Source organism: Acinonyx jubatus, chromosome C1 (assembly GCF_027475565.1).
Source record: "Acinonyx jubatus isolate Ajub_Pintada_27869175 chromosome C1, VMU_Ajub_asm_v1.0, whole genome shotgun sequence".
Taxonomy (NCBI): domain Eukaryota; kingdom Metazoa; phylum Chordata; class Mammalia; order Carnivora; family Felidae; genus Acinonyx; species Acinonyx jubatus.
In genome coordinates, this window is record NC_069381.1 from 14163838 (window position 1) to 14187722 (window position 23885).

The 23885-nt window shown below is 54.9% G+C and overlaps 2 protein-coding genes across 2 annotated transcripts in view; one reads left to right on the forward strand and one right to left on the reverse strand.

The window, feature by feature from the left end:
• Window positions 1-14385, forward strand: HTR6 (5-hydroxytryptamine receptor 6). Its single transcript, XM_027060232.2, has 3 exons — window positions 1-1202; window positions 11578-11733; window positions 11934-14385. Exons 1-3 carry the CDS (start codon window positions 489-491, stop codon window positions 12381-12383), a joined length of 1320 nt encoding a protein of 439 aa, XP_026916033.1. The 5' UTR covers window positions 1-488; the 3' UTR covers window positions 12384-14385.
• Window positions 14386-14718: 333 nt separating this feature from the next.
• The window catches only part of TMCO4 (transmembrane and coiled-coil domains 4), an 85858-nt gene continuing 76691 nt past the window's right edge, over window positions 14719-23885 (reverse strand). The window contains exons 13-15 of the mRNA XM_053208149.1: window positions 22731-22824; window positions 21697-21720; window positions 14719-15426 (exon numbers count right to left, since the gene is read on the reverse strand). Of these exons, the coding sequence (XP_053064124.1) occupies window positions 15085-15426; window positions 21697-21720; window positions 22731-22824 (460 nt within the window). The 3' untranslated portion in view covers window positions 14719-15084. The remainder of the gene's footprint in view (window positions 15427-21696; window positions 21721-22730; window positions 22825-23885) is intronic.

Genomic DNA, 23885 nt, shown 5'->3' on the forward strand with positions numbered 1-23885 from the left:
CGAGTCACCGCGGTACGCCCACCTGCCACGGAGGGGGTGCCCCGGGTTGAGCGCGTCCCCCGCTCCCGGCTCCCCGGGTCCCCGCCCCAGGCAGGCGTCCGCGCCCGGGTCTTCCCGCCCGCCCCCTCTAGGGGGCTCGCTCCCACCCGTCCAACCGTCCAGTCACTTGGCGTCTCATCCTCCCGACTTCCCGCCCGCTCTCCACTTGGCGCCTCATCGTGTGCCCCCTCCCGAACTCCCCTCCAGTTTGCTCCGTAGCCCCACCTCACACCATATAACCCCTCTCCACCTTCCTGGGCCGTTGCCCCTTCACCCGGTGTGCCTGTCCCCGTCTTCCCGCCTGATCCCTGGTGGCGGTCTGTTCTCACCGACGACGCCCATCCAGTCTCCGCTCCTCCAGGTCCCTTGCGGAGTCCTCCCGCCCACCGTCCCTCGTCCTCCGGACCCCTCTCGGGCCTGACGTCCTCGCTCTCCACCCCCTCGCCCCCATGGTCCCAGAGCCCGGCCCCGCCAACAACAGCACCCCGGACTGGGGGTCGCGGCCGCCTTCGGACCCCGCAGGCAGCGGCTGGGTGGCGGCCGCGCTGTGTGTCGTCATCGCGCTGACGGCGGCGGCCAACTCGTTGCTCATCGCGCTCATCTGCACGCAGCCCGCGCTGCGCAACACGTCCAACTTCTTCCTGGTGTCGCTCTTCACCTCGGACCTGATGGTGGGGCTGGTGGTGATGCCGCCGGCCATGCTGAACGCGCTGTACGGGCGCTGGGTGCTGGCACGCGGCCTCTGCCTGCTCTGGGCCGCCTTCGACGTGATGTGCTGCAGCGCCTCTATCCTCAACCTCTGCCTCATCAGCCTGGACCGCTACCTGCTCATCCTCTCGCCGCTGAGCTACAAGCTGCGCATGACGCCCCCGCGCGCCCTGGCGCTTGTCCTGGGCGCCTGGAGCCTGGCCGCGCTCGCTTCGTTCCTGCCCCTGCTGCTGGGCTGGCACCAGCTGGGCCGCGCGCGGGCCCCTGCCCCGGGCCAGTGCCGCCTGCTGGCCAGCCTGCCCTTCGTCCTCGTGGCCTCGGGCCTCACCTTCTTCCTGCCCTCGGGCGCCATCTGCTTCACCTACTGCAGGATCTTGCTGGCCGCCCGTAAGCAGGCGGTGCAGGTGGCCTCCCTCACCACCGGCATGGCCGGCCAGGCCTTGGCGACGCTGCAGGTACCCGGGGTGTGCAGGGAGAGCTGGGCTTGGGGGGATGGAGGGGAATGAGCAGCCACTGGGTACCCACCTGGCAGCGTGCACTTAATATGTGCACTTGGTGGTGACCTCCGAGTGGCCATTTCCAGCTCCCACCCCTCTTCTGTGCTCTAGACTCAATGCTGTCTCTAGGACAGCTCCATCAGCATGTGGGGCAGGCTTCTCGAAGGTTCTATGTGCAAAAAGGGAATTCAGGGGGTCCCAGCCCTCCCTCCCTACTCCTTTCCCGTCTTTCCCATCATGGCAAATGGCAACATCGTGGCATCACCCGACAGAAAGTTAGGAATAATTTTTCTTCCTCATGCTCATGGGATTCATTTGCAAAGACTGTTGGTGCTGCCTTCCTCAAGCTGTGCCACCTGTAATGCCACCCTCCCCATCTAGGCCACCAGTGATTCTTACCTGGAGGCCTTTTCTAGTCTCCCACTGGCTTCCCCTGCCTCCACTCCAGGCCCACTCCTGTCTATTCCCTGCATAGGAGCCACAACAATTTACAGAACGAAAGTGATCCCATCATTCCTTTTTTTTTTATTGTTTATTTATTTATTTTGAGACAGAGAGAGAGACAGAGAGAGAGACAGTGTGTGTGTGCTCACACACACTAGGGGAAGAGGCAGAGAGAGTGGAGAAAGAGAGGAAAGAGAGAGAGAATCCGAGGCAGGCTCCGCTCTGTTGGCACAGAGCCTGACGCGGGGTTTCGATCCTACGAACCATGAGGTTATGACCTGAGCCGAAACCAAGAATCAGAGGCTTAACCGACTGAGCCACTCAGGCGCCCCATCACTCTTAAGAGAAAAGAGGAGACCCATGTCAGGATCTGGCCTCGGAATCTGGTGCTGACAACCTCTCTCGCTTCATCTCCTCCCCTTGCCCTCTCTCTGCACCAGCACGTTGGCCTTTCCATGCTCCTGGAAGGCATCAGATGGACTTCTGTGTCCAGGACTTTGCACTGCTCTTCCCCCTGCCTGGAACGCTCTTCCCCTGGGGCTGCCCTGCCCGACTGCTTTTCAGCTCACAGGTCACCTCTTCCCAGAGTCTGTCCCTGCCCACCCTGTCTTCAGACCCGTCTGTGCTCCCTCACTCTGTTATTCTCTATCCTGACCACAGGTTGATCTGTTGACTTGTTCACTGTCAATCTCCTCTACTACAATGTAAGCTCCATGAGGGCTGGGAACATCTGGGTAGGTTTTGATCCCCACTGTACATAGTAGGTGCTTACTAATTACTTGTGAGTACTAAGGGCCTGCAGTGTCTGGAGTAGACTGGCCGCTCTTGTCACTCAGGCCAGTTGGCACTGGAGTCTCAGTGCCTATTGTCCTAAACCCCTGACGAATGGGGGTTTAGGTTGACCAGGCCTGAACCCCAGAGAGTTAGGTCACAGGCTCCGAGGAAAGTCCTGAGTGGGCCCTCCAATCTTTTTTTTTTAAATTTATTTATTTTGAGGGTGGGGGGGGAGCGGGGCAGAGAGAGAGAGAGGGAGAGAGAGAGAATGCCAAGCAGGCTCTGCATTGTCAGTGCAGAGCCTGATGTGGGGCTCGAACTCACCAACTGTGAGATCATGACCTGAGCTGAACCGACTGAGCCCCCCAGGCACCCCATCAGCTCTCCAGTCTTGATCTATCTCCAGGTGCAGGAGGCTCCCGCAGGATCGAGGGGCGGTGCCTGGAGGTTTGGGTGGTTGGGGGCTGAAAGGCAGTTCCACAGAACAGCTTGCCTGTCCCACGCCAGCAGTGTGGCTGGCCCATAAACCGGGGGAACAGGCCTTGGGTGGACAGGAGGTCCTGGCAAAGCAGTCCTATTCCCTCCCTCTATCTGTGCTTGTTGGAGAACATTCTTGAATCTCAGTAGGTGGCTGTGACCCTGACTTGGTTCTCCAGTGGTAGGATGGCTGCCTTGGGCCATCCACACTCTCTCCCTGGGTTCTTGAAAGGAGCGTTTCCCCAACCTCAGGCATCTGGAACCACCTTGGAATATCTACCTTCCTTCTTTCCACCCACCCGCACGCCTCAAGTGGCTGCCTCCCTATGTACTTAGCATTTTCTCTAGATCATTTCACTTATCTTTTTACTTCCATGCACTTGTTTAGAAAGGAAACTTCTTATCTCTTCTGGAAATGGAAACTCAGTACCTTTGCCATAAATGGAAGGCAATCACAAAGACAGCTTCAGTGAGCAGCAGGAACCCCAGCAGTGTTATTGAAGTCCAGCTTGGCGTGATTGGAGTGGCCGAGCCCCCAGGCCCGCTTTCTCTCGGGGGTTAGCGGGATGTTAAAGGCACAGCGGCACGAACACAAGACTTTCTCTGGACATGACCAGAAGAGCTGGGAGGATGCTGGACAAGCCTCATGTTCTCACTCTGTGATTCAGTTATTTTATGGGTCCATTTACCATCTAGGGTCATCTTCCACTTTTGTACTTTGGGAGGTTCTGCTCTAGTGGTGACTAAGGATGTGACGAGCTGGCTGGTCTTGGTGAATTTGGGGTGGGACTGGGCTGGATTCTCCATTCCGACGGTGTTTATGACCCATTTTTCTTTCCATGAAGCCAATCGGCTGGCACCAGGATTGCACCTGAGACTGTGGCCTCGGGACCTGGGCAGGAATCCCCCCGGGGTGCTGACAGCTGCAGCCCCACAGTCTTTGAGCACTCACTATGTGCTGGGCACCGAGCTAAACTCATCCCCCAAACACCCACCCGGGCAAGGACCACCATCATCCCGTTGGACAGATGGGGAGAATGAGGTTCAGAGAGAGAGGAAGTGTCAGACCCCACCACTGACCTTGCTTCCAGAACCACTCAGCTCCTCGGCAAGCCTCCTCCATGCCTGTTTTCCTCATTTCCCGGACACTTGCCTGCATTTGGGGAATTTGTTTCTGGACTCTTGCCTCTAGTCCGTCTTTCTGGGTCACCACCCCTTTCCTCCCACCCAAGCTGACCTGCCTCAGAGACCGAGCATTCAGCGGGCAGTGGGGGGCTCTCAGTGCCAGCAGGAGCTGATGAGAATGAACAAAACTCGGGGTGCACTGGACCCCTTTCCTCCTGTCCTCAGCCTCGCTTAGCCCTTAGCTCCCTCCCTTCCCCAGTCCAGCTGCTAGCTTCCCCACGAGGGAGGGGTGGGGGACATGTGTTTCTGAGGCCCCAGCTCCTCTGGGGTTGAGGACATGGTACCTGAGCGGGCTTGAGCATTTTACTCTCTCCCGCTACCTCCCACCTCTACCTAGCTATTTGAATGGGGTTTTCTGAAGCCACTGGTTAGCTTGGTGGTTTCAGCTGCTGTCCCTGCAGCCGTGAGGAAGGGGTCCCACTTACAGCTGAGGCAGGGATTGGGCTGGGGGTGAAGAGAGGGGCGTGGGAGGAGTGGTGTCAGAGTGAGATGCTTGCAGGGCAGGGGGAGAGAGAGAGAGATCTGTGCCAGGGTGGGCTGGTGCCCATCCTCGGGAGGGACCCGCATGGGAGCTCAGCGATGGAGAGCAGCAGGAGAGAAGGAGGTCTGCCTGAGACTTTGCCTTCCCAGCTGTCTCAGCGCCAGGACCTGTGCCTCTGGTCTGGAGCCCTCTCCCTTCTGTCTTCCTCGGCGCCTCATCCTTCTCCCCTTCTCCCACCCCTCTCTCCAGATCCACCTCGCCCCCTTCTCTGCCTTCCTTCTACATCTCCCCATCTTCCTCTCCCCCGTCTCTCCCATCGGCTTCTCCCCCTCTCCTCCTCCGCCCTCACCCAACTCTGCACCACTTTGTCTCAGTGATCTGCCTTCCCTTCCATCGCTGTCCTTCCTCCTCCTCAGAAGAGGCTGTGATCACAGAAATATCTCGGGGGCGGAGGAGGGGGCTGAGCTGGGGAAGGGTTGCAGAGGAGCAGTGCTGAGCATGGCAGCCTCAGCTGCTGCTGGGAACAAGGTGGTCCGGAGCAGCCAGAGCTGGTGCAGGTGCTTGTACATCCGGCTGGTCAGGGGTTCGGGTCCTGCCTCCTTCCCATCGCTGCTGATGACTTTGGACCAGGTCATTCACCTCCCTCTACCCCAGAGTGATGCCATGTATCACATGAGGCTGTTTGAAGAATCAGTGAGATACTATATATAAACCTGGCACATACTGGTTGCTCAACCAGTGGTAGTTTCCCCCCTTTCCTCTTGGTGGTAAGATATATGGTTCCGGAGAAGTTATCTCTTCAAGCCTTTCTAGGGGAAATCCCCATGATTGCCATCAATAGCAGCCACATCGCCATAAGCAGAGCGTTGAGATGGACTCTAATAACAGAGAAGATAGCTGACTCTTACATGGTGCTTACTATGTGCCAGGTGCTGTTCAAGGGACTTTATGCATATTATCTTAGTTAATCCTGACTACAATCCTACGAAGTAGATGCCATTACAATTGCCATTTTACAGATGAGAAAGCTGAGGCTCAGAGAGGTGAAATACCTTGCTTGAGGCCACACAGCCAGTGAGTAACAGAGCCATGATTTGAATCCAGACGATTCTGGCTCCACAGTCTGTCTGAGAACCCTTACGCTAGGAGTAGGTGATTGTGGAAAATTTAAATCACACAAGGGAATACATAAATACGCTTTAAAATAAAAATTCAGGAGGTGCCTGGCTGGCTCAGTGGGTAGAGCATGCGGCTTTTGATCTTGGGGTCACTAGTTCAAGCCCCACATTGGGGGGTAGAGGTTACTTAAAAAAATAAAAAAATAATAAATAAAAGTCTGGCCATAGGGAGAAAATGAAAGACCCTCTCAAGTTCCACCCAATCACCTTCCATTCCCAGGGACACTCTTATCAATTTAAGATATGTCTTTCCACTCCTTTTTCTTTGTGCGTTCATATTTGTTGATGCACCCAAAGAGACTTAGTGCTTTGTTTTGTGTATTTCTTCAGCAATGGAATCACGTCGTCCCTATTATTTTGCAACTTGCTGTTATCACTTAATATCAATATTACGTCTTGGAGATCTTTTCATTTGATCAATTATGTTCTTTTAATCATCTGTGTCATAGTCCATAGTGGAGATGTACCATGGTTTACTTAACCACTCTCTTTCCATGCACGTTTAGGCTGTTTCCAGTTTTTTTCCTGTGTTGTGATACACATTTCTGTATATGCAACATGTACAGGCATGTGTATAGGTATTTTTTTTTGTGTTTACTTATTTTTGAGAGAGAGAGAGAGAGAGAGAGAGAGAGTGCGAGTGGGGGAGGGCAGAGAGGGAGACAGAGAATTCAAAGCAGGCTCCACACTGTCAGTGCAGAGCCCAATGCGGGGCTCGAACTCACGAAACATGAGATCATGACCTGAGCCAAAATCAAGAGTCAGACCTCTACCGACTGAGCCACCCAGGCGCATTTATTGAACACAGGAGCCTGTAGGTGGAATTGCCTCCTGGCAGCCTGCACTCTGGCGGTGACACGCATATCTGAGGGGCAGGCAAACAACAGATCACGGCCCTGAGGGGCCATGAGGTGGTTACAGGGCAGAGAAGTGGGCAGGGTGAAGCTGGCATCAGCTAGACCTCAGGGTGAGGCTGGTGGTTGCCACTGGCTTCTGCTTCATGGGGGCTTCTGGCGGACAGTGGTGGGGGTTTCTGGAAGCCCCCAAATGGAGGCAGTGTGGTGAGTGGAAGAAGTGCAATTTCTGGAGCTAGAAAGGACTTTGAATCCCTGACGCAACACTTATCTGCTGTGTGACTTCCGGCAAGTTGTTTTGCCTTTCTGGACGTCACCTGCAAAATGGGGATAATAATGCCTACCTTGTGTAAAGATTAAATGGCATGATGAATATCAGATGCCGACACATAGTAAGTGGGTTGTAGTGTGGGCTATAAATGTGGGTTATAGTGCTGACTGGGGGTCACTTGGAGTGCTTTGCTTTGAGACCTTGTACTGGGACAATGTGACCTGGGAAAGGTCCCCTGTCCTCTCTGAGCCTTGCCCTTTTGTCTGTGTTTTTGGGCCAACTCTTTGGAGAGAAGAAGAGAAAGAAAAACCCAGGGTTTCCCCAGGAATATCCTAGAGAGGGAATCTGAGACCGTCTTTAATTCCTTTTCTGGAGCTCCCTCTCTGATGATTGCCCCCAAATATCTCCCCATTGTCTCAGTTCCCCAGTGCCATAGAGCTCTGACAAGATCAAGGCTGTCTCTTGCTCCATCCAGGTCACCAGAGGTCAGGGGGGATACTTGTATGAGTGGTCCCTCTGAGAATGGTGGCTCCCTCCTCCCCTATTGGCTATCCCCACTGTTGGAAGCAATTTGAAGGCAAGGCAGATCTTTGGGGGAAGCAGGAATCTCTCCTCCAAGTTGACCATGGTGGGTCCACAGAGGCCATATAGAGTCTACTCTGGAAGGGAGAAAGTGAGAAGAGGAAAGAGAAAAGCAGATCCTTTTTTCCTCCCTTGCTACATACAGCATGGTGAGTCAGAGCATTTGTCCTGACATCTGTGCTGCTTCGGGGAGCCTGAGTTGCTGGCAGAAGGACAGGGTTTCTGAGGGTGCTCAAGATTTCCCCAGCCTCCAACACATGCCACTGAACCAACATCAGGGCTACCATGTACTTAGCACTTACTCTATGTCAGGCACTGTGCATGCATTTATTATCCACAGCCTCACAATGACTCCACAGCTGAGTATTGTTTTTCCCATTTTACAGATGTGGAAACAGAGGCTGTCTCAAGATCACAGAGCGAGTAAGTGGTAGAGGCATGACTTGAAGCCAGATCACTTGTCTTTACAAACCCAGCTCTTGCCTCCACACAGTGCTGCCCCACCAAGACAGAGGGGAGAGATCAAGTGCTTCTCATAGGCTGCTCCTTGTGAATTTGTCTCTGGTGGTCATATAACCAGATTTCACCTGGATAAACATACTGATAAGCTCCCTGGTGGGAGTTACAGTGTGCTTCATCTCCGACTTCCTGCCCACTGTCATTCTAGAATAGGACTCTTTGATTCTATAGAAAGAGAATATATACCTGGGGTTTCAGCACCATGGACAGGACCCCAAGACTGGCTACCCTGAGGAGGCTGGGAGAGAAGACACGGATGGAAGAGGGCCCCTGTGCCTGAGAGCGGGGTGGGGGTTTGGCTTTGGTGCTCCCCAGGACTGACATGTCTTCTTGGCTTTGCCTCCTCCACCCCCTTTCCTTCTGTGGAGGTTGCCTGGGAATCTGGTTCCCTTCCTGCCTCCTTCTGACTCTTTCATCACCCCATACCCAACCCACCTCTTGCTGCCTCAAGAGCTAAGCTGAGCTCTCACGCAGTTTAGGAAATGTTAGAGGAATCCCTGGCTTTCAAAGGCCAGGCGTGTTCCCAGGCAGCACATGCAAACTTTGCACAGTTCAATTAATTGTGCACACCTCGGCACACCGGTATTTACTTAAATTGCAAATCTAGGTGGGTCTCACTTTGTGCAAAACTGGTGTATGAAAATCCAAATTGACTCTAACATGCAGTTCAGAGGGGGGGCTTCGTCTCCCAGCTTTCATGGGCCCCAGGGGTTTCATGGATGGACCTCAAGGTGGTCTCTGAACCCACTGGAAATGTGGGATGTTTTATTCCTTCTCTGTGTATGCATGTGTAAGAATTTATAAGCTTTTCGTTTTCTGGGAAAAGGTTTTGTAGATTTCATTGGATTCTCAATGAGCTCAGGAGGTTGAAAAAGTTAAGGGAATAGCTGGGCTAAAGGATCATCCAGTTCAAGGCTTTTAATATTTTGGGACTACTGGTCGCCAGTTTCCAAAGTCAAATTCTAACCTCCTCACGCCTGTGTCCCCTTCGATGGTTGCTGTGGGGCAGCTCCTTTTTCCTCCTTTTCTCCCCAAAATCCAGCTCTTAAGTCAATGTTTGGGAATGAAGATGTCTGTCTGCCAGTCCACATTGTAATTTGGGTTATAAAATGCCAAGGTTAGTGGCATCCCTAGTAGTCTAAATTGATTTTATTGCAAACATTGCTCTGTGCACACGTTTTCAGAAAAGCACTTTAGCGTGAGGGTAATGGTGCAGGCAAGAGCATTACTCCCAAATATGGAGAGAATCTGTATATGAAGAAAGTGCCAGGCCTGGACATCATCAGAACTTCTTTTGTCAAGTACTGTTTATTTTTCTTTTCAAAAAATTTATTAATTAAAAAAATTTACATCTAGCTTTGTTAGCATATAGTGCAATAATGATTTCTGGAGTAGATTCCAGTGACTCACCCCCTACATATAACACCCGGTACTCATCCCAACAAGTGTCGTCCTTAACGCCCCTTGCCCAATTAGTCCATTCCCCCACCCAAAACCCCTCCAGCAACCCTCAGTTTGTTCTCTGTATTTGAGAGTCTCTTATGGTTTGTCCCCCTCCCTGTTTTTATATTATTTTTGCTTCCCTTCCCCTATGTTCATCTGTTTTGTTTCTTAAATTCCATGTATGAGTGAAGTCATAGCATATTTGTCTTTCTCTAATTTCACGTAGGATAATACACTCTAGTTCCATCCATGTTGTTGCAAATGGCAAGATTTCATTCTTTTTGATCGTTGAGTAATATTCGATGGTATATATATACCACATCTTCTTTATCCATTCATCTGTTGATGGACATTTGGGCTCCTTCCATACTTTGGCTATTGTCAATAGTGCTTCTATAAACATGGGGGTGCATGTGCCCCTTCGAAACAGCACACCTGCATCCCTTGGATAAATACCTAGTAGTGCAATTGCTGGGTCATAGGGCAGTTCTATTTTTAGCTTTTTGAGGAACCTCCATACTGTTTTCCAGAGTGGCAGTACCAGTTTGCATTCCCACCAGCAATGCGAAAGGGTTCCTCTTTTGTCGCGTCCTTGTCAGCATCTGTTGTTGCCTGATTGTTAATTTTAGCTATTCTCCCGGGTGTGAGGTGGTATCTCATTGTGGTTTTAATTTCTATTTTCCTGATGATGGGTGATATTGAGCATTTTTTCATGTGTCTGTTAGCCATCTGGATGTCTTCTTAGGAAAAAGTGTCTATTCATGTCTTTTGTCCATTTCTTCACTGGATTATTTGCTTTTTGGGTGTTGAGTTTGATAAGTTCTTTATGGGTTTGAATGCTAACTCTTTATCTGATATCATTTGCAAATATCTTTTCCCATTCCGTTGGTTGCCTTTTAGCTTTGCTGATTCTTTCCTTCGCTGTGCAGAAGCTTTTTATTTTGATGAGGTCCCAGTAGTTCATTTTTGCTTTTGTTTCCCTTGCCTCTGGAGACGTGTTGAGTAAGAACTTGCTGCAACCAAGATCAAAGAGGTTTTTGCCTGCTTTCTCCTCGAGGATGTGGATGGCTTCCTGTCTTACATTTAGGTCTCTCATCCATTTTGAGTTTATTTTTGTGTATGGTGTAAGAAAGTGGTCCAGGTTCATTCTTCTGCATGTTGCTGTCCAGTTTTCCCAACACCACTTGCTGAAGACACTGTCTTTATTCCATTGGATGTTCTTTCCTGCTTTGTCAAAGATTAGTTGGCCATATGTTTGCAGGTCCATATCTGGGTTCTCTATTCTGTTCCATTGATCTGAGTGTCTGTTCTTGTGCCAGTACCATACTGTCTTGATGATTACAGCTTTGTAGTATAGCTTGAAGTCCGGGATTGTGATGCCTCCTGCTTTGGTTTTCTTTCTCAGGATTGCTTTGGCTATTTGGGGTCTTTTCTGGTTCCATACAAATTTTAGGATTGTTTGTTCTAGCTCTGTGAAGAATGCTGGTGTTATTTTGATGGGGATTGCCATCAAGTACTGTTTAATTGGAACTAATTCTTGTAGGCCAAAGGCTTTGTGTGGTGCTGGGGCTCACAGTCATGTGTGTCGACTGAGTGTTGTCCTTTGTGGGGTGAGCAGGGTGGTCTTCTGAACTGTCTGATTTGTGTTTGGGGCAGTGTTTCTCTGTTTACTGTGCTTCCTAGAGGTCCTTGTGTCAGGGTCAGGGCTCAGTGCAGGGCCAGGATCAGGGCTCAGTCTATTGCTGAGCTCAGGCCACAGTCTGGGGCTAAGGTTGGGCTCAGTCCAGTCCAGAGATGAGGCTCAGTTTGGGACCTTGGTTATGTAGGTCTCAATCTATAGTAGTTATCAGGGCTCAGCCTGGGACCAGGAGCAGGGCTTGGTTTACTGCTGATGTCAGGGCTTGGTCTAGAGCTGGGATCAAGGTTCACTCTGGAGTCAGGGTCAGGTCTACAACTGGGGAATCTAGGACCACAGGGCTCATTCAAAGATCAGGAGGGCTCCATGTATCGCTCGTACTAGGGCTCAGTCTAGAATTAGGATCGAAGCTTCATCTGTGGCTGGGGTCAGCGTCGAACTGGAGGTCTTCTCTCAGGTATCTTATGTATGTGGCCTTCTGTTTCACAGGTGCCCAGGACCCCACGCCCAGGGATGGAATTGGCTGATAGGCGTCTGACCACCAAGCACAGCAGGAAGGCCTTAAAGGCCAGTCTGACACTGGGCATCCTGCTGGGCATGTTCTTTGTGACCTGGCTGCCCTTCTTTGTGGCCAACATAGCCCAGGTAATGCCACCACAGGGCGCAGGTGAGTCCAGGCCTTGCTGGGGAGGCCCCGAACCACACCCCAGCCCAGACATGGGGATGGAGGAGGGTGGGCTGCCTCTCATGGCATTTGTGTTTGTGTGTGCCTGTCCCATCCACGCTGGGTGGGGTGGTCTGTGAGCCTGCTCCGGGACCAAGCATGACATACCCCATCTCTCCAGGCTGTGTGCGACTGCGTCTCCCCAGGCCTCTTCGATGCCCTCACGTGGCTGGGTTACTGTAACAGCACCATGAACCCCATCATCTACCCACTCTTCATGCGGGACTTCAAGCGGGCCCTGAGTAGGTTCCTGCCGTGTCCCCGCTGCCCCCAGGAACGCCGGGCCAGCCTGGCCTCACCCTCCATGCGTACCTCTCACAGCGGCCCCCGGCCGGGCCTGAGCCTGCAGCACGTGTTGCCACTGTCCTTGCCACCTGACTCCAATTCTGACTCGGGCTCAGGCTCCGGTGGTTCATCGGGCCTGCAGCACACGGCCCAGCCGCTGCTGCGTAGAGAGGTCCCCCGGGACCCCCAGCTCTCTGCCAGGGTTGCTGCTGTGGTCAATTTCTTCGACATCGATCCGGTGGAACCCAAGCTGCAGCTGCATCCACTTGGTGCTCCCACGAACTGACCTGGGCTTGGAGCTGGTCAGTGGGGAGCTGAACCGGATGGGACCAAGTCCCCAAGGCCTTGGACTGGCTCTGGGCTAAGGCTGGAGGCTGCAGGTCTCCTGGGAGCCCTCTGAGTTCCGGTGGGGTGCATCGAGCCAGCCCCCACTGCCCACTCCCTGGGATAAAAACTGGCTCAGATACTGTTTTCTCCAGGATGCTCCATTGCTGAGTGTTACCCGTGGATGTGTGTGGAGGTGGCTGGGGGACTGTGGCAGAGGGGAAAAGGACCTCTTGGTTCAGGTTGGGGGGAAGACAGCCATCTCCTTTGACATTCTAGGAGACTGTAGGGAAGGGATGCCTCTGTCTGCAGAGGTAGATTAGTGCTGAGCTGAATCCCTCACTCCTCAAAAAGTGTAATCCGTGGGCCACCAGCATTAGCGTCACCTCCCTGTCATTTGTTACAAATGCACACCTGTACCCACGCCCCCACCCAAGACCTGCTGAGTCAGAATCTGCATGTTAGCGAGAGCCGCGGGGTGAACTGTGTGCACATTACAGTCTGAGATGTGCTGGCTGGGATGATCGTTAGCCCTGAGGATGATTTGCCGTTCAGTCTGGCCACTGCCTTCAGGATGCACAGAAAAACACCTGCCCCGGGTGTCAGGAAGGCATACGTTTGAATCTCTGCTCCACTACTCCTAGCTCTTACACGAGCTCTGTAACCTCTCTGAGCCTGATGTTCCGTGTGCAAAGTGGGGTAACAATGCCTGCCTCCTAAGGTGTCATGAGAATTAGGACAGCATGTGTGGAACAGAACACGCAGAACCCGCAGGTGGTGCTGCTGTAGGTGGTACCTGCTGTTGTTAGAACTCCTGGCCCAGATCCCACCACCTATGGCTCCCTGACTTCCAGCTCTGGATGCTGAGTGGGGCTCCCGTGTCCACTCCCAGGCTGTGGCCCTACCTCTCCTGGGGGCCAAGTGGGTGCAGGTGGTTCCTTGCTCAACACCAGGAATAGGTTTCCCTTCATCTTGGACTTCCTTGGACCTAGAAGGGAGCCAACTGATGAGGGACAGGCCAGCCCATTGCCCCACCTCCTTCTGGCATTCCCTGGGTCAGTGAGGGAAACAGTGGTGGCCCCTCAGTTCAGCAGAGTGGAAGAGCCATCGCTGGTGTGGGTTACTGCCCTCGGGCAGGTAGGTGGACCCTGGCACAGGAGCCTGGGTTGCCTTTGAGGCGGGGGGACTCTTGGTCTCCACAGTTCACCTGCCGTAAGTTCTTTTTCAGTCAGAGGCCTCCCCAGTTTCCACCAACCCAAAGTCCCAGGGGGCCCTCCATGGCGGCCGGGCGCTCTCCTTGGTGCTGATTAGAGTCAACTCTGGCCCTGGCCACCAGCCACAGAGGGTTCATGGTGCTTGTTGGGGCTTCCCCTCAGCCCCCAGGCCTGCCTGAGTGGACTCCCAATAAACACTACCTGAGGCAGTGACCATGGTGTGGACTGGATTTGCTTGAGGGGCCCCTTGGGATGGACAAGCAGCTGGTGAAGTAGGTTGAGACCCTGGGCGAAATGGGCTGTCCGGACTCAGAGCAGCAGGAGTTCTGTAAATATCTGTTGAATGAACCAGCAAACGCATACGTGAGGGTCCATTCGGCGCTAATATTCTAGTTCCTTCTGCCGTCCTCCTCCTGGCAGCCTGCCCCAGAGCTTGCCAATACTTACTCTGCCTGGACCTTGGTTTTCCCCTCTGCACAATGGAGGATGACCTTCTCTGGCCCTGTCATTCAGGAGCACTGGGAGGAGCAAAGGAGATACAGATACAGTGGCCAAGAGTCTGGAATCTGACTGGAGTTTGAGACTGACCAGCTGTGTGATGTTGAGCAGGTTACCTAACCTCTCTGGATCTCAATAACCTTCAGTAACATGAAGGTAATAGCAGTAGCTACCTCATAGCTATTGGTAGGGTCAGCTGAGACAACTCATGAAAGCACTCCGCCCATGGTAAATTCTCAATAAGTGGTAGCTATTGTTATTTTTATTATGATAATCATGATCACCTCTTCCTGTTCTAGGAAATCCTTCCCCACCATAGTGCATGCTGATTCAGCATATATTCAGCACACTGTGCCAGTTAGATCCAGGGCCACCATAGCACAACTGGGGGAGTGTGCCCGTTATATCACATACATGTGATTGAAGCTCCTGTGGTTCTGCAGTGCACAGCCTGGGTAGCTGTACAAGGCAAATCCGATCAGATCTCCCAAGAGCAGAGAGTAGACTGCTGGCTCCCCATCTGTGCCTGCTCTGCCTGTGGGCTGCTGGGCAGCCCTGGAGTATGGGCATTCACCTGGATTTACTGGGGCTTGGGGAGGGGGGGAATGGTGCCTTGGAAGCCTTGGGCCCCAGAGAGCCCCCCAGGCCCCCAGATGGTCAGCCAGACCCCACAACTGTGACCTGAAATATAGGAAGCCCAAGGCTGGTTGAGTCCTGGGGCTCTAAACTGTGCTTGGTCGTCTCTGCAGGGCTCTGGCCTTGCTTGCTCACAGAGGGAACGCTGTCTCTCTGCGAATCCCCCTCCTTCCAATTCCTTTCTTTTCAATTCCAACGCCTTTGACTTAGGAAAGGCACCGGTGGACATTCAGACTCATGGGGGGCACCTGGTGGAGGGGTAAGAGAGTGCTGCATGTAGGAGCCTGGGAAGACACCTCCAGTCCCCTTCTGCGGTCAGTCCAGCCCTGCGCAGGGCCCCTGGGTCTCGCTGGCACAATCGGGGCAGCCCAGTGGGTTGGGGCCCATGCCGTGGCCGCAGATCTGGGGACTCTTGGCAGGGTCCAGCCCTGCTGGCACCGGGGCTCGGCTAGGGTCAGTGGCTGTGGCCACTTTGGGGCTGTCTCCAGGTGTGGTCTTGTCTGATGAGGAGGCGGCTGCTGTCTGGTGAGGCTCCTCCTGGGGCAGGCTGCCTGGGGCCAGCAGGAGCCCCTTTTCGTCCCAGCCTGGCTTGGTGTGGATGCCCACAGTCTTCAGGATGACGTCCATCTGCTTGGCGTAGTCCAGATGGCCGCTGACCTGCAGGGGGGGGAGCACTGAGTGACCCGTGGTGGGTGGTCAGAGCCCTGCCCTCCCCAGGGCCCCAAGCTACACTCCTGGGCCTCACCCTCTCCTCCCTCAGCAGCCTCAGCAACCCGATCCCTGACACCAGGAGTCTAGCTCTCAAGGACTCTCAAATCCAGAGTGCGTTGGGAAGCCTCTGGGTTCAAGGCCACTCCGGAATTCATTAAATATTTTTTTAAGTTTATTTTTGAGAGAGAGAGAGAGAGAGAGGGAGGGAGCGGGGTTGGATAGGGGCAGAGAGAGAGAGAGAGGCAGAGAATCTGGAAGCAGGCTCCGAGCTGTCAGCACAGAGCCCGACGCGGGGCTTGAACTCACGAACCCATGAGATCATGACCTGAGCCGAAGTCGGACACTCAACCGACTGAGCCACCCGGGCACCCCTAGAGTTTATTAAATAAAGATGAAGGATGTTTCTCTACATAGTCTGGGTCCGTTGGGGGCAGGAAGGAATCTCCTGATAGAAAGTTGGGGTGGAAGTTCTCATTCTCTGCCAGCAGCTTTCAGGTACGGCAGAAGCTCTCTGCTGCTCACAGCTGTGGGACCGCGAGCGAGCCTCTCTAGACCTCGGACCTCCACTTGCCTCAGCTGTAAAACGGGAACAGTAAGAGTAGCTACATCAGAGCGTGGCTGGGAGGATTCCTTCGGGAAAAGCCCCCAAACTGAAAACAGCTGCGGCGCAGACTGCTAGGTACGTCCTGCAATTCTCGCTCCCCGTTTCTCTGTCATGAGAACTCATAGCTGAGTACATTCTCCCCCGTCCCTTGTAGCTGAGTGTAGTGTTGTGACAAGGGTTGGCCACGGGAAGCAGCAGTAGTGTTATGTGGCACCCTTTGGGTGCCTCTTTATTTTTATTTTTTTGGGTGTCTGCTTGGCTTAGTCAGTGGAGAATGCGACTCTTGATCTCGGGGTCGTGAGTTCAAGTCCTGTGCTGGGAATAGAGCTTATTTTTTTTTAAAAGGCAGAGGGAGTGCCCTTCTCTCCTCCACGTCCTCTTTCCTGCTTGCTGGAATTCAGACGCGATGGCCAGAGCCTGAGTGGCAATCTTGGGCCAGAGTTGGCCCTCTACAAGCAAGAGGGAATTTTGACCCCTGAAGCCTGCACAGCTACCATACCAGCCCTGAACTGCCTATTCTGGCCTTTCCTTCCCTGACAGCAGCAACTCTTGTGTGTTCAAGCTACCTCAGCTGGGCCTCTGTTCCTTGGACCTGAATCTTTACTATGACAAAGGCTGAGGACTCAGAAGTGCCCACCTCCTTCCTCAGAGAATAGGGACACCCCCAGTTTTGTGTTGGCTTCAGGGGTGGCTGAGAATGCCCGATGCCTCACCGTGATAACGGACAATGCCCCGTACGGAGTAGGTCCATAATACACCGCAGGAGACGAACTTAATGGATACAGTCCTGTGACAGGTGTCGGCTGCTAACTGTAGATGAAGAAATTGAGCCCTGCAGAGGTAAGGTGAGTTGCCCAGGGTCATCTAGCTAGGAAGTGTCCGAGTCGGGATTGGCATCTGGGGCCTGGTCTCTTCGTAGAGAACCGGCTGCGGTGGGGAACGCTGAAAATCATTTGTCATTTTACTGAAGAGGAAAGCAAAGTCCAGAGAGGGGTGGTGGTTTGCTTCATGACACACAGCACGTTTGAAGGCCAAGCCGTGTGGTACTGTTTTCGAGATGCTGCAGTGGGGGCTGTTCAGCTGGGATCTGCTCCCTGAAATGCAGCCTCCCGCTCTCCCCGCCAGTTCCGGGGGGTCTGCTTAGTGCCCAAGGTGAGTGCAACCCAGAACATTCCTTGTTGTTTAGAAAGAAGACAGGAAAAACGCCAGGGACGCTTAGGAAACCGCACGAAGGCTCTGCTGCTAACATTCACCAGAACCACACATCACACGCTATTCAAATGATTTCTCAAGAACACGAAGACACAATTTCCTGTACAGCCTGGTGGTTTGCTCATGACCAGAACCTTTCTCTACAAACACTTTTTAACAGCGTTCAGTGAACACACATGCACGTACACCCAGACGGGGGGCTTTTCGGATCCCTGCGTTCCGGGTGGAGGGCAGGGTGGGGCAGTGTCTTTCCACAGAGGGTGGACCTTAGTGGCTGCAAAGCACTAGAGAGGACCTAACTTCGGGCTCAGAGAAACAGGGGTTCCAGCTCCTTCTTTTACGAGGAACTGGGGTGAGTCTTAACGATGTCCCGACCTCCAGCCTCTCCATCTGTAAAATGAGGATCATGATACCTACCTTGAAAGTCTACGACAAGAGTGCAAGGTCCTGGCACTTTGTAGGAATCAGCATACGTTACCTCTAACTAGGACGTGTCTTGTGTTATGGCTCAAAACACTTTCACAGGGACATTACCCAGTTAGAGTTAGTGATGCCTACCTCACGGGGTGCAGGGGAAGAAATAATACGTACAAGCCATGAGGTACACGGCACATGGCTGGTGCTGCGTGAGCGTGAGTGAGTTCCCTTGCCTTAATTTCCCTGGAAGGGACAATAGGGGATAGAGGGTAGGGAGTTGGCTGGGCTGATCCACCTGGGAACCCAAGATGGCTGACTGGGCTCTAGCCATCACACCTCAGTGTCCAGCCAGCAGAAACCTAGACCCACAGGGACAAACAAGAACTGTTAGTGAAGGACCTGTGCTGGGCTGGGTGGAGGCAGGCAGGCAGGAAGGGAGGGGTTTGTGGCCCCAGGCTACCGCTGACTGCAGGTGGAAATCCCACCACGCGGCTCTTCTTCCTTCCCTGGCTTTCCCTGGCTCTGGGACACAGCTCTGGCCTTCCCTGGCTAGGGACTGTCCCCGGGGGCTCCTCTGTGACCGTGTCCGCCGCACCCCACTGTCTTCGTCTGCTTGCTCATTTGTATCCTCCGATGGACTGTGAGCCTAGGGAGCGCAGGGGCCCCTTCGAACTCGCCGCACTGCCCACGGCTGGCCCGGCGCCCGGTGACCCGCGCTGCCTGGACTGGCCTCAGCACTGCCTGTTTGCTGCCTCGTGAGGCATCTTGGGACCCGCCTCGACTGGGCCGCTGCTGCCCGCCTCTGCCCGCCAGAAACTCCTTCCAAGCCCATCGGGCCCCTTCGGGTTCCTTTACCCCTTGGGCCTCAGTGTCCACATCTGTCAAGCGGGGCTAGGGAAGGCACCCGCGTCACGTGCGCTGGTGGGAGGAATCAGTGAGCTAACAAGCGTGGCAGACTCCTTGACCCGGAGGTAGAGGTCACCGGCGGGACACCAGAGACGTGTGGGCGCGGGCAGCACGAGTCCAACGGCAAAGAGCCCGGGCCCTGCCCGCTCCCCCCAGGTTCACCTGGCTCGACCGCTCGCATGCAGCCTCGGTTTCCACACCTGTACAATAGGGCTACCGTCCCTGCCTCACGGGACCGCTATGGGGACGGGCGACATAAGGTCTGCAAAGCAGGTACAGCAGCACCTTGCACACGCCGGCTTTCTTACTGCCACCGTTGGAGCCCAGCCCTGTGCTAAGTTCTACAAGTCAGCTGGCATTTCCTTAGGGCCGTGGAGAGTGGAAACCCCGTGACACCTCAGGAGTTGGCCCCGCCCGAGCCAGACGCCCCCAGCCGCTGCACCCCGGTCCCCACACGGGACAGGCCAAAGGGCAGGAGGGCCGCCTGGCCTTTGTCGGCTTCGTTCACCCCAACAGGAGCTGCCTGCCTGCGACGGGGCCAGCCCCTCACTCCCTGCTGGCTCAGGCTTGTCTGCCACCAGGAGCCACCACGGACCACGTCTGGGTGGGTGGCTGATGCCGGGCTGGTGCGCAAGGGCTCTGCCCGCGGCCCGGCAGGGAGAAGGCGGACCGCGCAGGCCTCTGCCCGGAGCACCTGGGCAGCAGCGAAGGGAACTCACTGGCCAGCGGCCTCTCCTCCGGCAAGGATTTTCAGCACCAAAGCAATGCTAACTACCTCCAATTACCCAGAAGAGGACGGCACTGCTTTTTTTGTGCTGTGTTCCTGAAGTGATAAAGAGCTGCGATCTCTGAAGCCAGAAGCCGCCTCAAAGACGGTCTGAGGAGGGAGAGGGGTCTGAGGGGCGAAAGAACTGAAGACGGTGGCAGGGGTAGGACAGGAGGGAACTAGTATTACATGAAGGCCTACGAGGCAGCAAGCATCTTACTTGTGCTGCCCCGGAAGGCAGGGGACTCCCCCCATCTCGTGTAGGAGAAAACTGAGGCACAGAGAGGCTGAGTAACTGGCCTGAGGTCACACAGCCAGTATACTAGCGGCAGAGCCTGGCCTCTCTGGTGCCAAAGGCTGCTGTGCTCTTGTCACTGTATCCCACTCAGGGGCTCCCCAGGGCAGAAAGCGGGTCTTGCCAGGGCTTTGTGGTGTTTAAAGGGAATTTCACACACGAGGACATTTCTTCTGACCCTTTGCACCTTTGATTCTTCTGGCAGAGGGAGACTGGGCATGGTGAGGCACAAAGTCACTTCTGTCCTTCACCCCTTCAGGGAATAGCAACCCTTAAATAGGACGGCGACCCCTGGACACGGTCAGGAGGCCTCGCGGTGGTCCTGTGGTTTCCCGGTCTTGTCACTCAGCCTACCTCACCCCACAGGGAAGTGGACAGCACAGCCCTGGGCCTGGTTTCAGGGCCCGGATCCATGACCTCTGGCTCCATGAGCCCATTCTGTCAGGTCTCAGTTTTCCAACCTGTGATTGGGGAAGCCCAGTACTGACTACACAGGCTGCCATGAGGTTCGCATCATGTGAAGCTGGTCTATCAGGGAGACAGATGACCCAAGGAGCCTCGTGTGGCGCTGGGGGTAGAAGCTCTTATCTGTCCTGGGAAGACCGTCTCTCTAACCAGGAACCATCAGTCTTGCGTATGTGTGAGTCTAGAAGGTCCTTTTTCTCAGGCCAAATGCCAGCCTCTGAAGCTACCAGTTAGGAAGGCAGGGGGTTGGGGCGCCTGGGTGGCTCGGTCGGTTAAGGGTCCGACTTCGGCTCAGGTCATGATCTCGCGGTTTGTGAGTTTGAGCCCCGTGTCGGGCTCTGTGCTGACAGCTCAGGGCCTGGAGCCTGCTTCCGATTCTGGGTCTCCCTTTCCCTCTGCCCTGTCCCCGCTCATGCTCTCTCTCTCTCTCTCAAAAAAAATAAAAAATAAAAAATTAAAAAGTATATATATTTTAGGAAGGCAGGGGGCTGCTCCATCCGTGTTCTTCTGGGGGGTTAGGACTTGTGTGCGAGCATCCTGGGTACTTGGGGAGCAACGATGTAAGCGAGGAGGAAGTGGCCCAGCAGCACGGCGGCAGGCTGAGCGAGAGGCTCAGGCAAAGGACACGGCCCATGGGCTTCAGTGGCGGCAGTGCCTGAGAAAGTTCTGGCCTTAAGTGTTTTGTGCAAGAATATTCTCCTGTGCTGCTTGCAGACCTCGGGCAGGTTTCAACAACCACGCGGCCCTGAGTGAGCTGTGCGCGAGGGCAGGGTCCAAGGTGCCCAGCTCCATCCACCATCCAGGTGAGGCGTGGGTGTTGGGTGTCGGGTGTCGCTGGGGAAGCTGGAGTCTTCCAGAGCGCCCCTCCCCCCAGGGGCTTTCAGATGCACCCCCAGGGGTCTGCTTGTGCCTGGTGTGGAACCTGGGAAGCCTGGGCCACGCCTGGGAAGTGCTTGGCACCTGACGCCTGGGGCCAACCATGTAACAATCAGATGCTCGTTCTTGTTCTCAGGGGCCCCTTGCATCACAAGGATTTTCCCTGGCTGGAGGCGGCCTGTGGATGTCGCTGCAGCTCAGTGCCCTCGCCTTCCTGGTAGCGAGCCCCTCTCCCACTGCCGGCCACAGCTCTCTGAGCAGGGGCGATGCCCACTGGCTTCAGACTTGGGGTTGAGTCCTGCTTGGCCATGTTCCCACTGTGTGACCCTGGGCAAGTCCCTTGGCCTCTCTGAGCCTCGGTGTCCTCATCTGTACGATGGGGACACTGGTACCTGTAAAGGCTGAGTCCAGCTCAGAGCTGGACGGCAAGTGCCCCACAGACAGCTGATCCTGATGACGGCAAACGCAGCAGGTGGTAGAAGGGGCTCCTTCGGCCCGGGCGAGGCGTGGATCTAGAGACGCTACAAGATATATGTATTATGGTTCCCCCACCCTGTCTCCAGCAAGAATGTCTTGAAGGAGACCGCCATCTGCTGCGCTCTCCATCGGAGCCTAGTCTTAGATGTCCAGAACCACTGGGGAGGGAGGGGTCTGTTCAACCATAGATGGCAGAGCTAGACGGGCTAGGCTTACCCTTTCCTAGAGAGAAAAGGCCCACTCCTGTGACCCCCCATCCCTATCCCCCGAGTGACCTGGTCTAAGAGTCTGCATGGGCATTTTTTTTCACTTATATACGGGAGAATATGTGTCCTGGTGTTCAGCGCGTAGAGTGAGAAGAGCAGAGTAGTCGCGGAGTGAGGGGGGCGGGTGAGTGTCACTACGTTCGGAGGAATAACCTCAGATCGTAGACGTGAGTCCTAAGGTGGGAAGTCCTTGGAACACACTTTCACCTGCCCTGGCAGTTCCACATAGTGGTCAACCTGAACCTGGGCAGTGAGAGGGGAGTCACCCGTGCTGTGGTCAAGCCCCAGTCCCCCAGCCACTGGTGCGCCCTCTGGGGGAAGCGCGCCATTACTTAGGGGGAGGGGGGGACAGTCTGGCGTCTGACTAAGAGTAAACAACCTGGTGGGAATGGGGGAGGATTAGGGGCCCCTCTTACTCCAATAGGGAGAGGCGAGAAAGGATGGACTTACGGGCCAAATGTAAGCATGGCTTGGAGGGGCTTACAGCCAGGGGGGACTCACATGCACCATAAGGAAAAGCCGGAGAGCAGGTCGGAGGGTTATGACGGGAACGTAGTCGTAAGCCTCGCTTTGTCTCATTGATGGGTAATTGGGTGATGGGAGAGGGGCCTAAACCCGAATGGGTAGCGCTGCACTGGGGTGTATCTGTTAGGGCAGTTAGAAGCGGAAAGCTGAGGGTTTGGCGGAATGTCCTGGCGCGAAGGGCGGCGGCCCGGTAAACCAGTGAGGGGATTTGCAGTAGGACTCCTCAATCTTCGCTAGCGAAAGGCTGTTATGATCCACCCGGCCAGTGGCCCCTCAGAGGAGCTGGCAGTTGATGTTGTGGGCTGGGTCAAAGTCCCAAAATGCGCCCCACAGGACTGAGCGGGAGCGAGGAGGACCTTTAGGAAAAAATACTGGAGTAACTGGGCCGATTGACGTCACGGACGAATAAAGACGGTGGTAATCGGTTCACCGGTCATAGACTACCCTCCTGTCCTGCAGCAGCACGGGCTGTAGGCCGGCGACGTGGAGCTGCACCGAGGACGTGCGGTACACGAAGCTCAGCAGCCAGTCCCCCCTGCGGGCAGAGAAGTGGGGGCCGTCAGCCTTGGGAGCCCCAGCTGGCCCTGGACAGCCTGGTGGGACTGGCACGTTTGCGGGAACCCGGGGCCCTGGCCGCACACGGCGGGGCACGATGGTGGAGCAGTGGCCGCCTCTTTGGGGGTGCTGCCCGCTCTGTTCGTGCTGGGTCCCCACCGCCGACAACTGTGCCTGGTGCGCAGTGGTGAGGTGTGTGCTGGGTGAGGGAATGAGGGAGCCAGATGAGGTTCTCACAAGTCAGCATGTGGCTTTGGAGGGGGCTCCGGCTTCCAGGGTGGCTGGTCTGGGGCTCCACGAGAGAGAGGCAGCAGGGATCCTCCTGGTGTGAATGGGCTGCGGGGGGCTGGGGGTCTACCCTGCTCTGTGGCACAGAATTCTGAGGTCTGGGTTCCTGTCTGTCCAGCTCGCCCTCTGAGTCAGGCCCGGCCCAGCCCGCAGGCCTCTCTGCTCTCACTCATCTTGGAAGAGGCGAAGGTGTTTGTCCAGGCAGGTCACGCCCTGGGAACTGTCCTCCACCTTCAGGGGTGCGGTGAACCCTGCTCCCGGCACCCGCATCCCCAGCCACACACACAGTCCTGAGGGAAGAGAACCCTGGACCCCATGCTGCCTGTTTCTTCAGGTGCAAGGGGCACCATCTGTGGGGGACATGGTCTGAGGGGCCCACGAGACAGCCTTCCCCTCGAACCCCTGACTTTGTCCGGCTGAAGCTGGGCCAACCAAGAGCTGTGCCCTTGGCCTCGGTGCTCAGCAGGTCTGTGCAAGTGGACACTCCTCGCCTCCCTTCTGCATCCAGGACTTGCATCTAACTTAGCAGACCTGGTTGTCTTTTATTTAGACTGATTCTGACTCTGGTTCGTATGGCGACTTGAGTCCGTTATTTTTGCGTTCTTACGTGGAAGAAGGGCCCCCGTGTGGCGCGAGGGAAGAAGGGGTCAGAGTCAGGGGTCCCTGCCCTGTCTCTGTGACTGCTGTCTGGGGTCCAGGGTTTGGGGGAACTCCCCAGGCTCCCTCGTAGGTGCTCTCTGACCGCATGGGTGC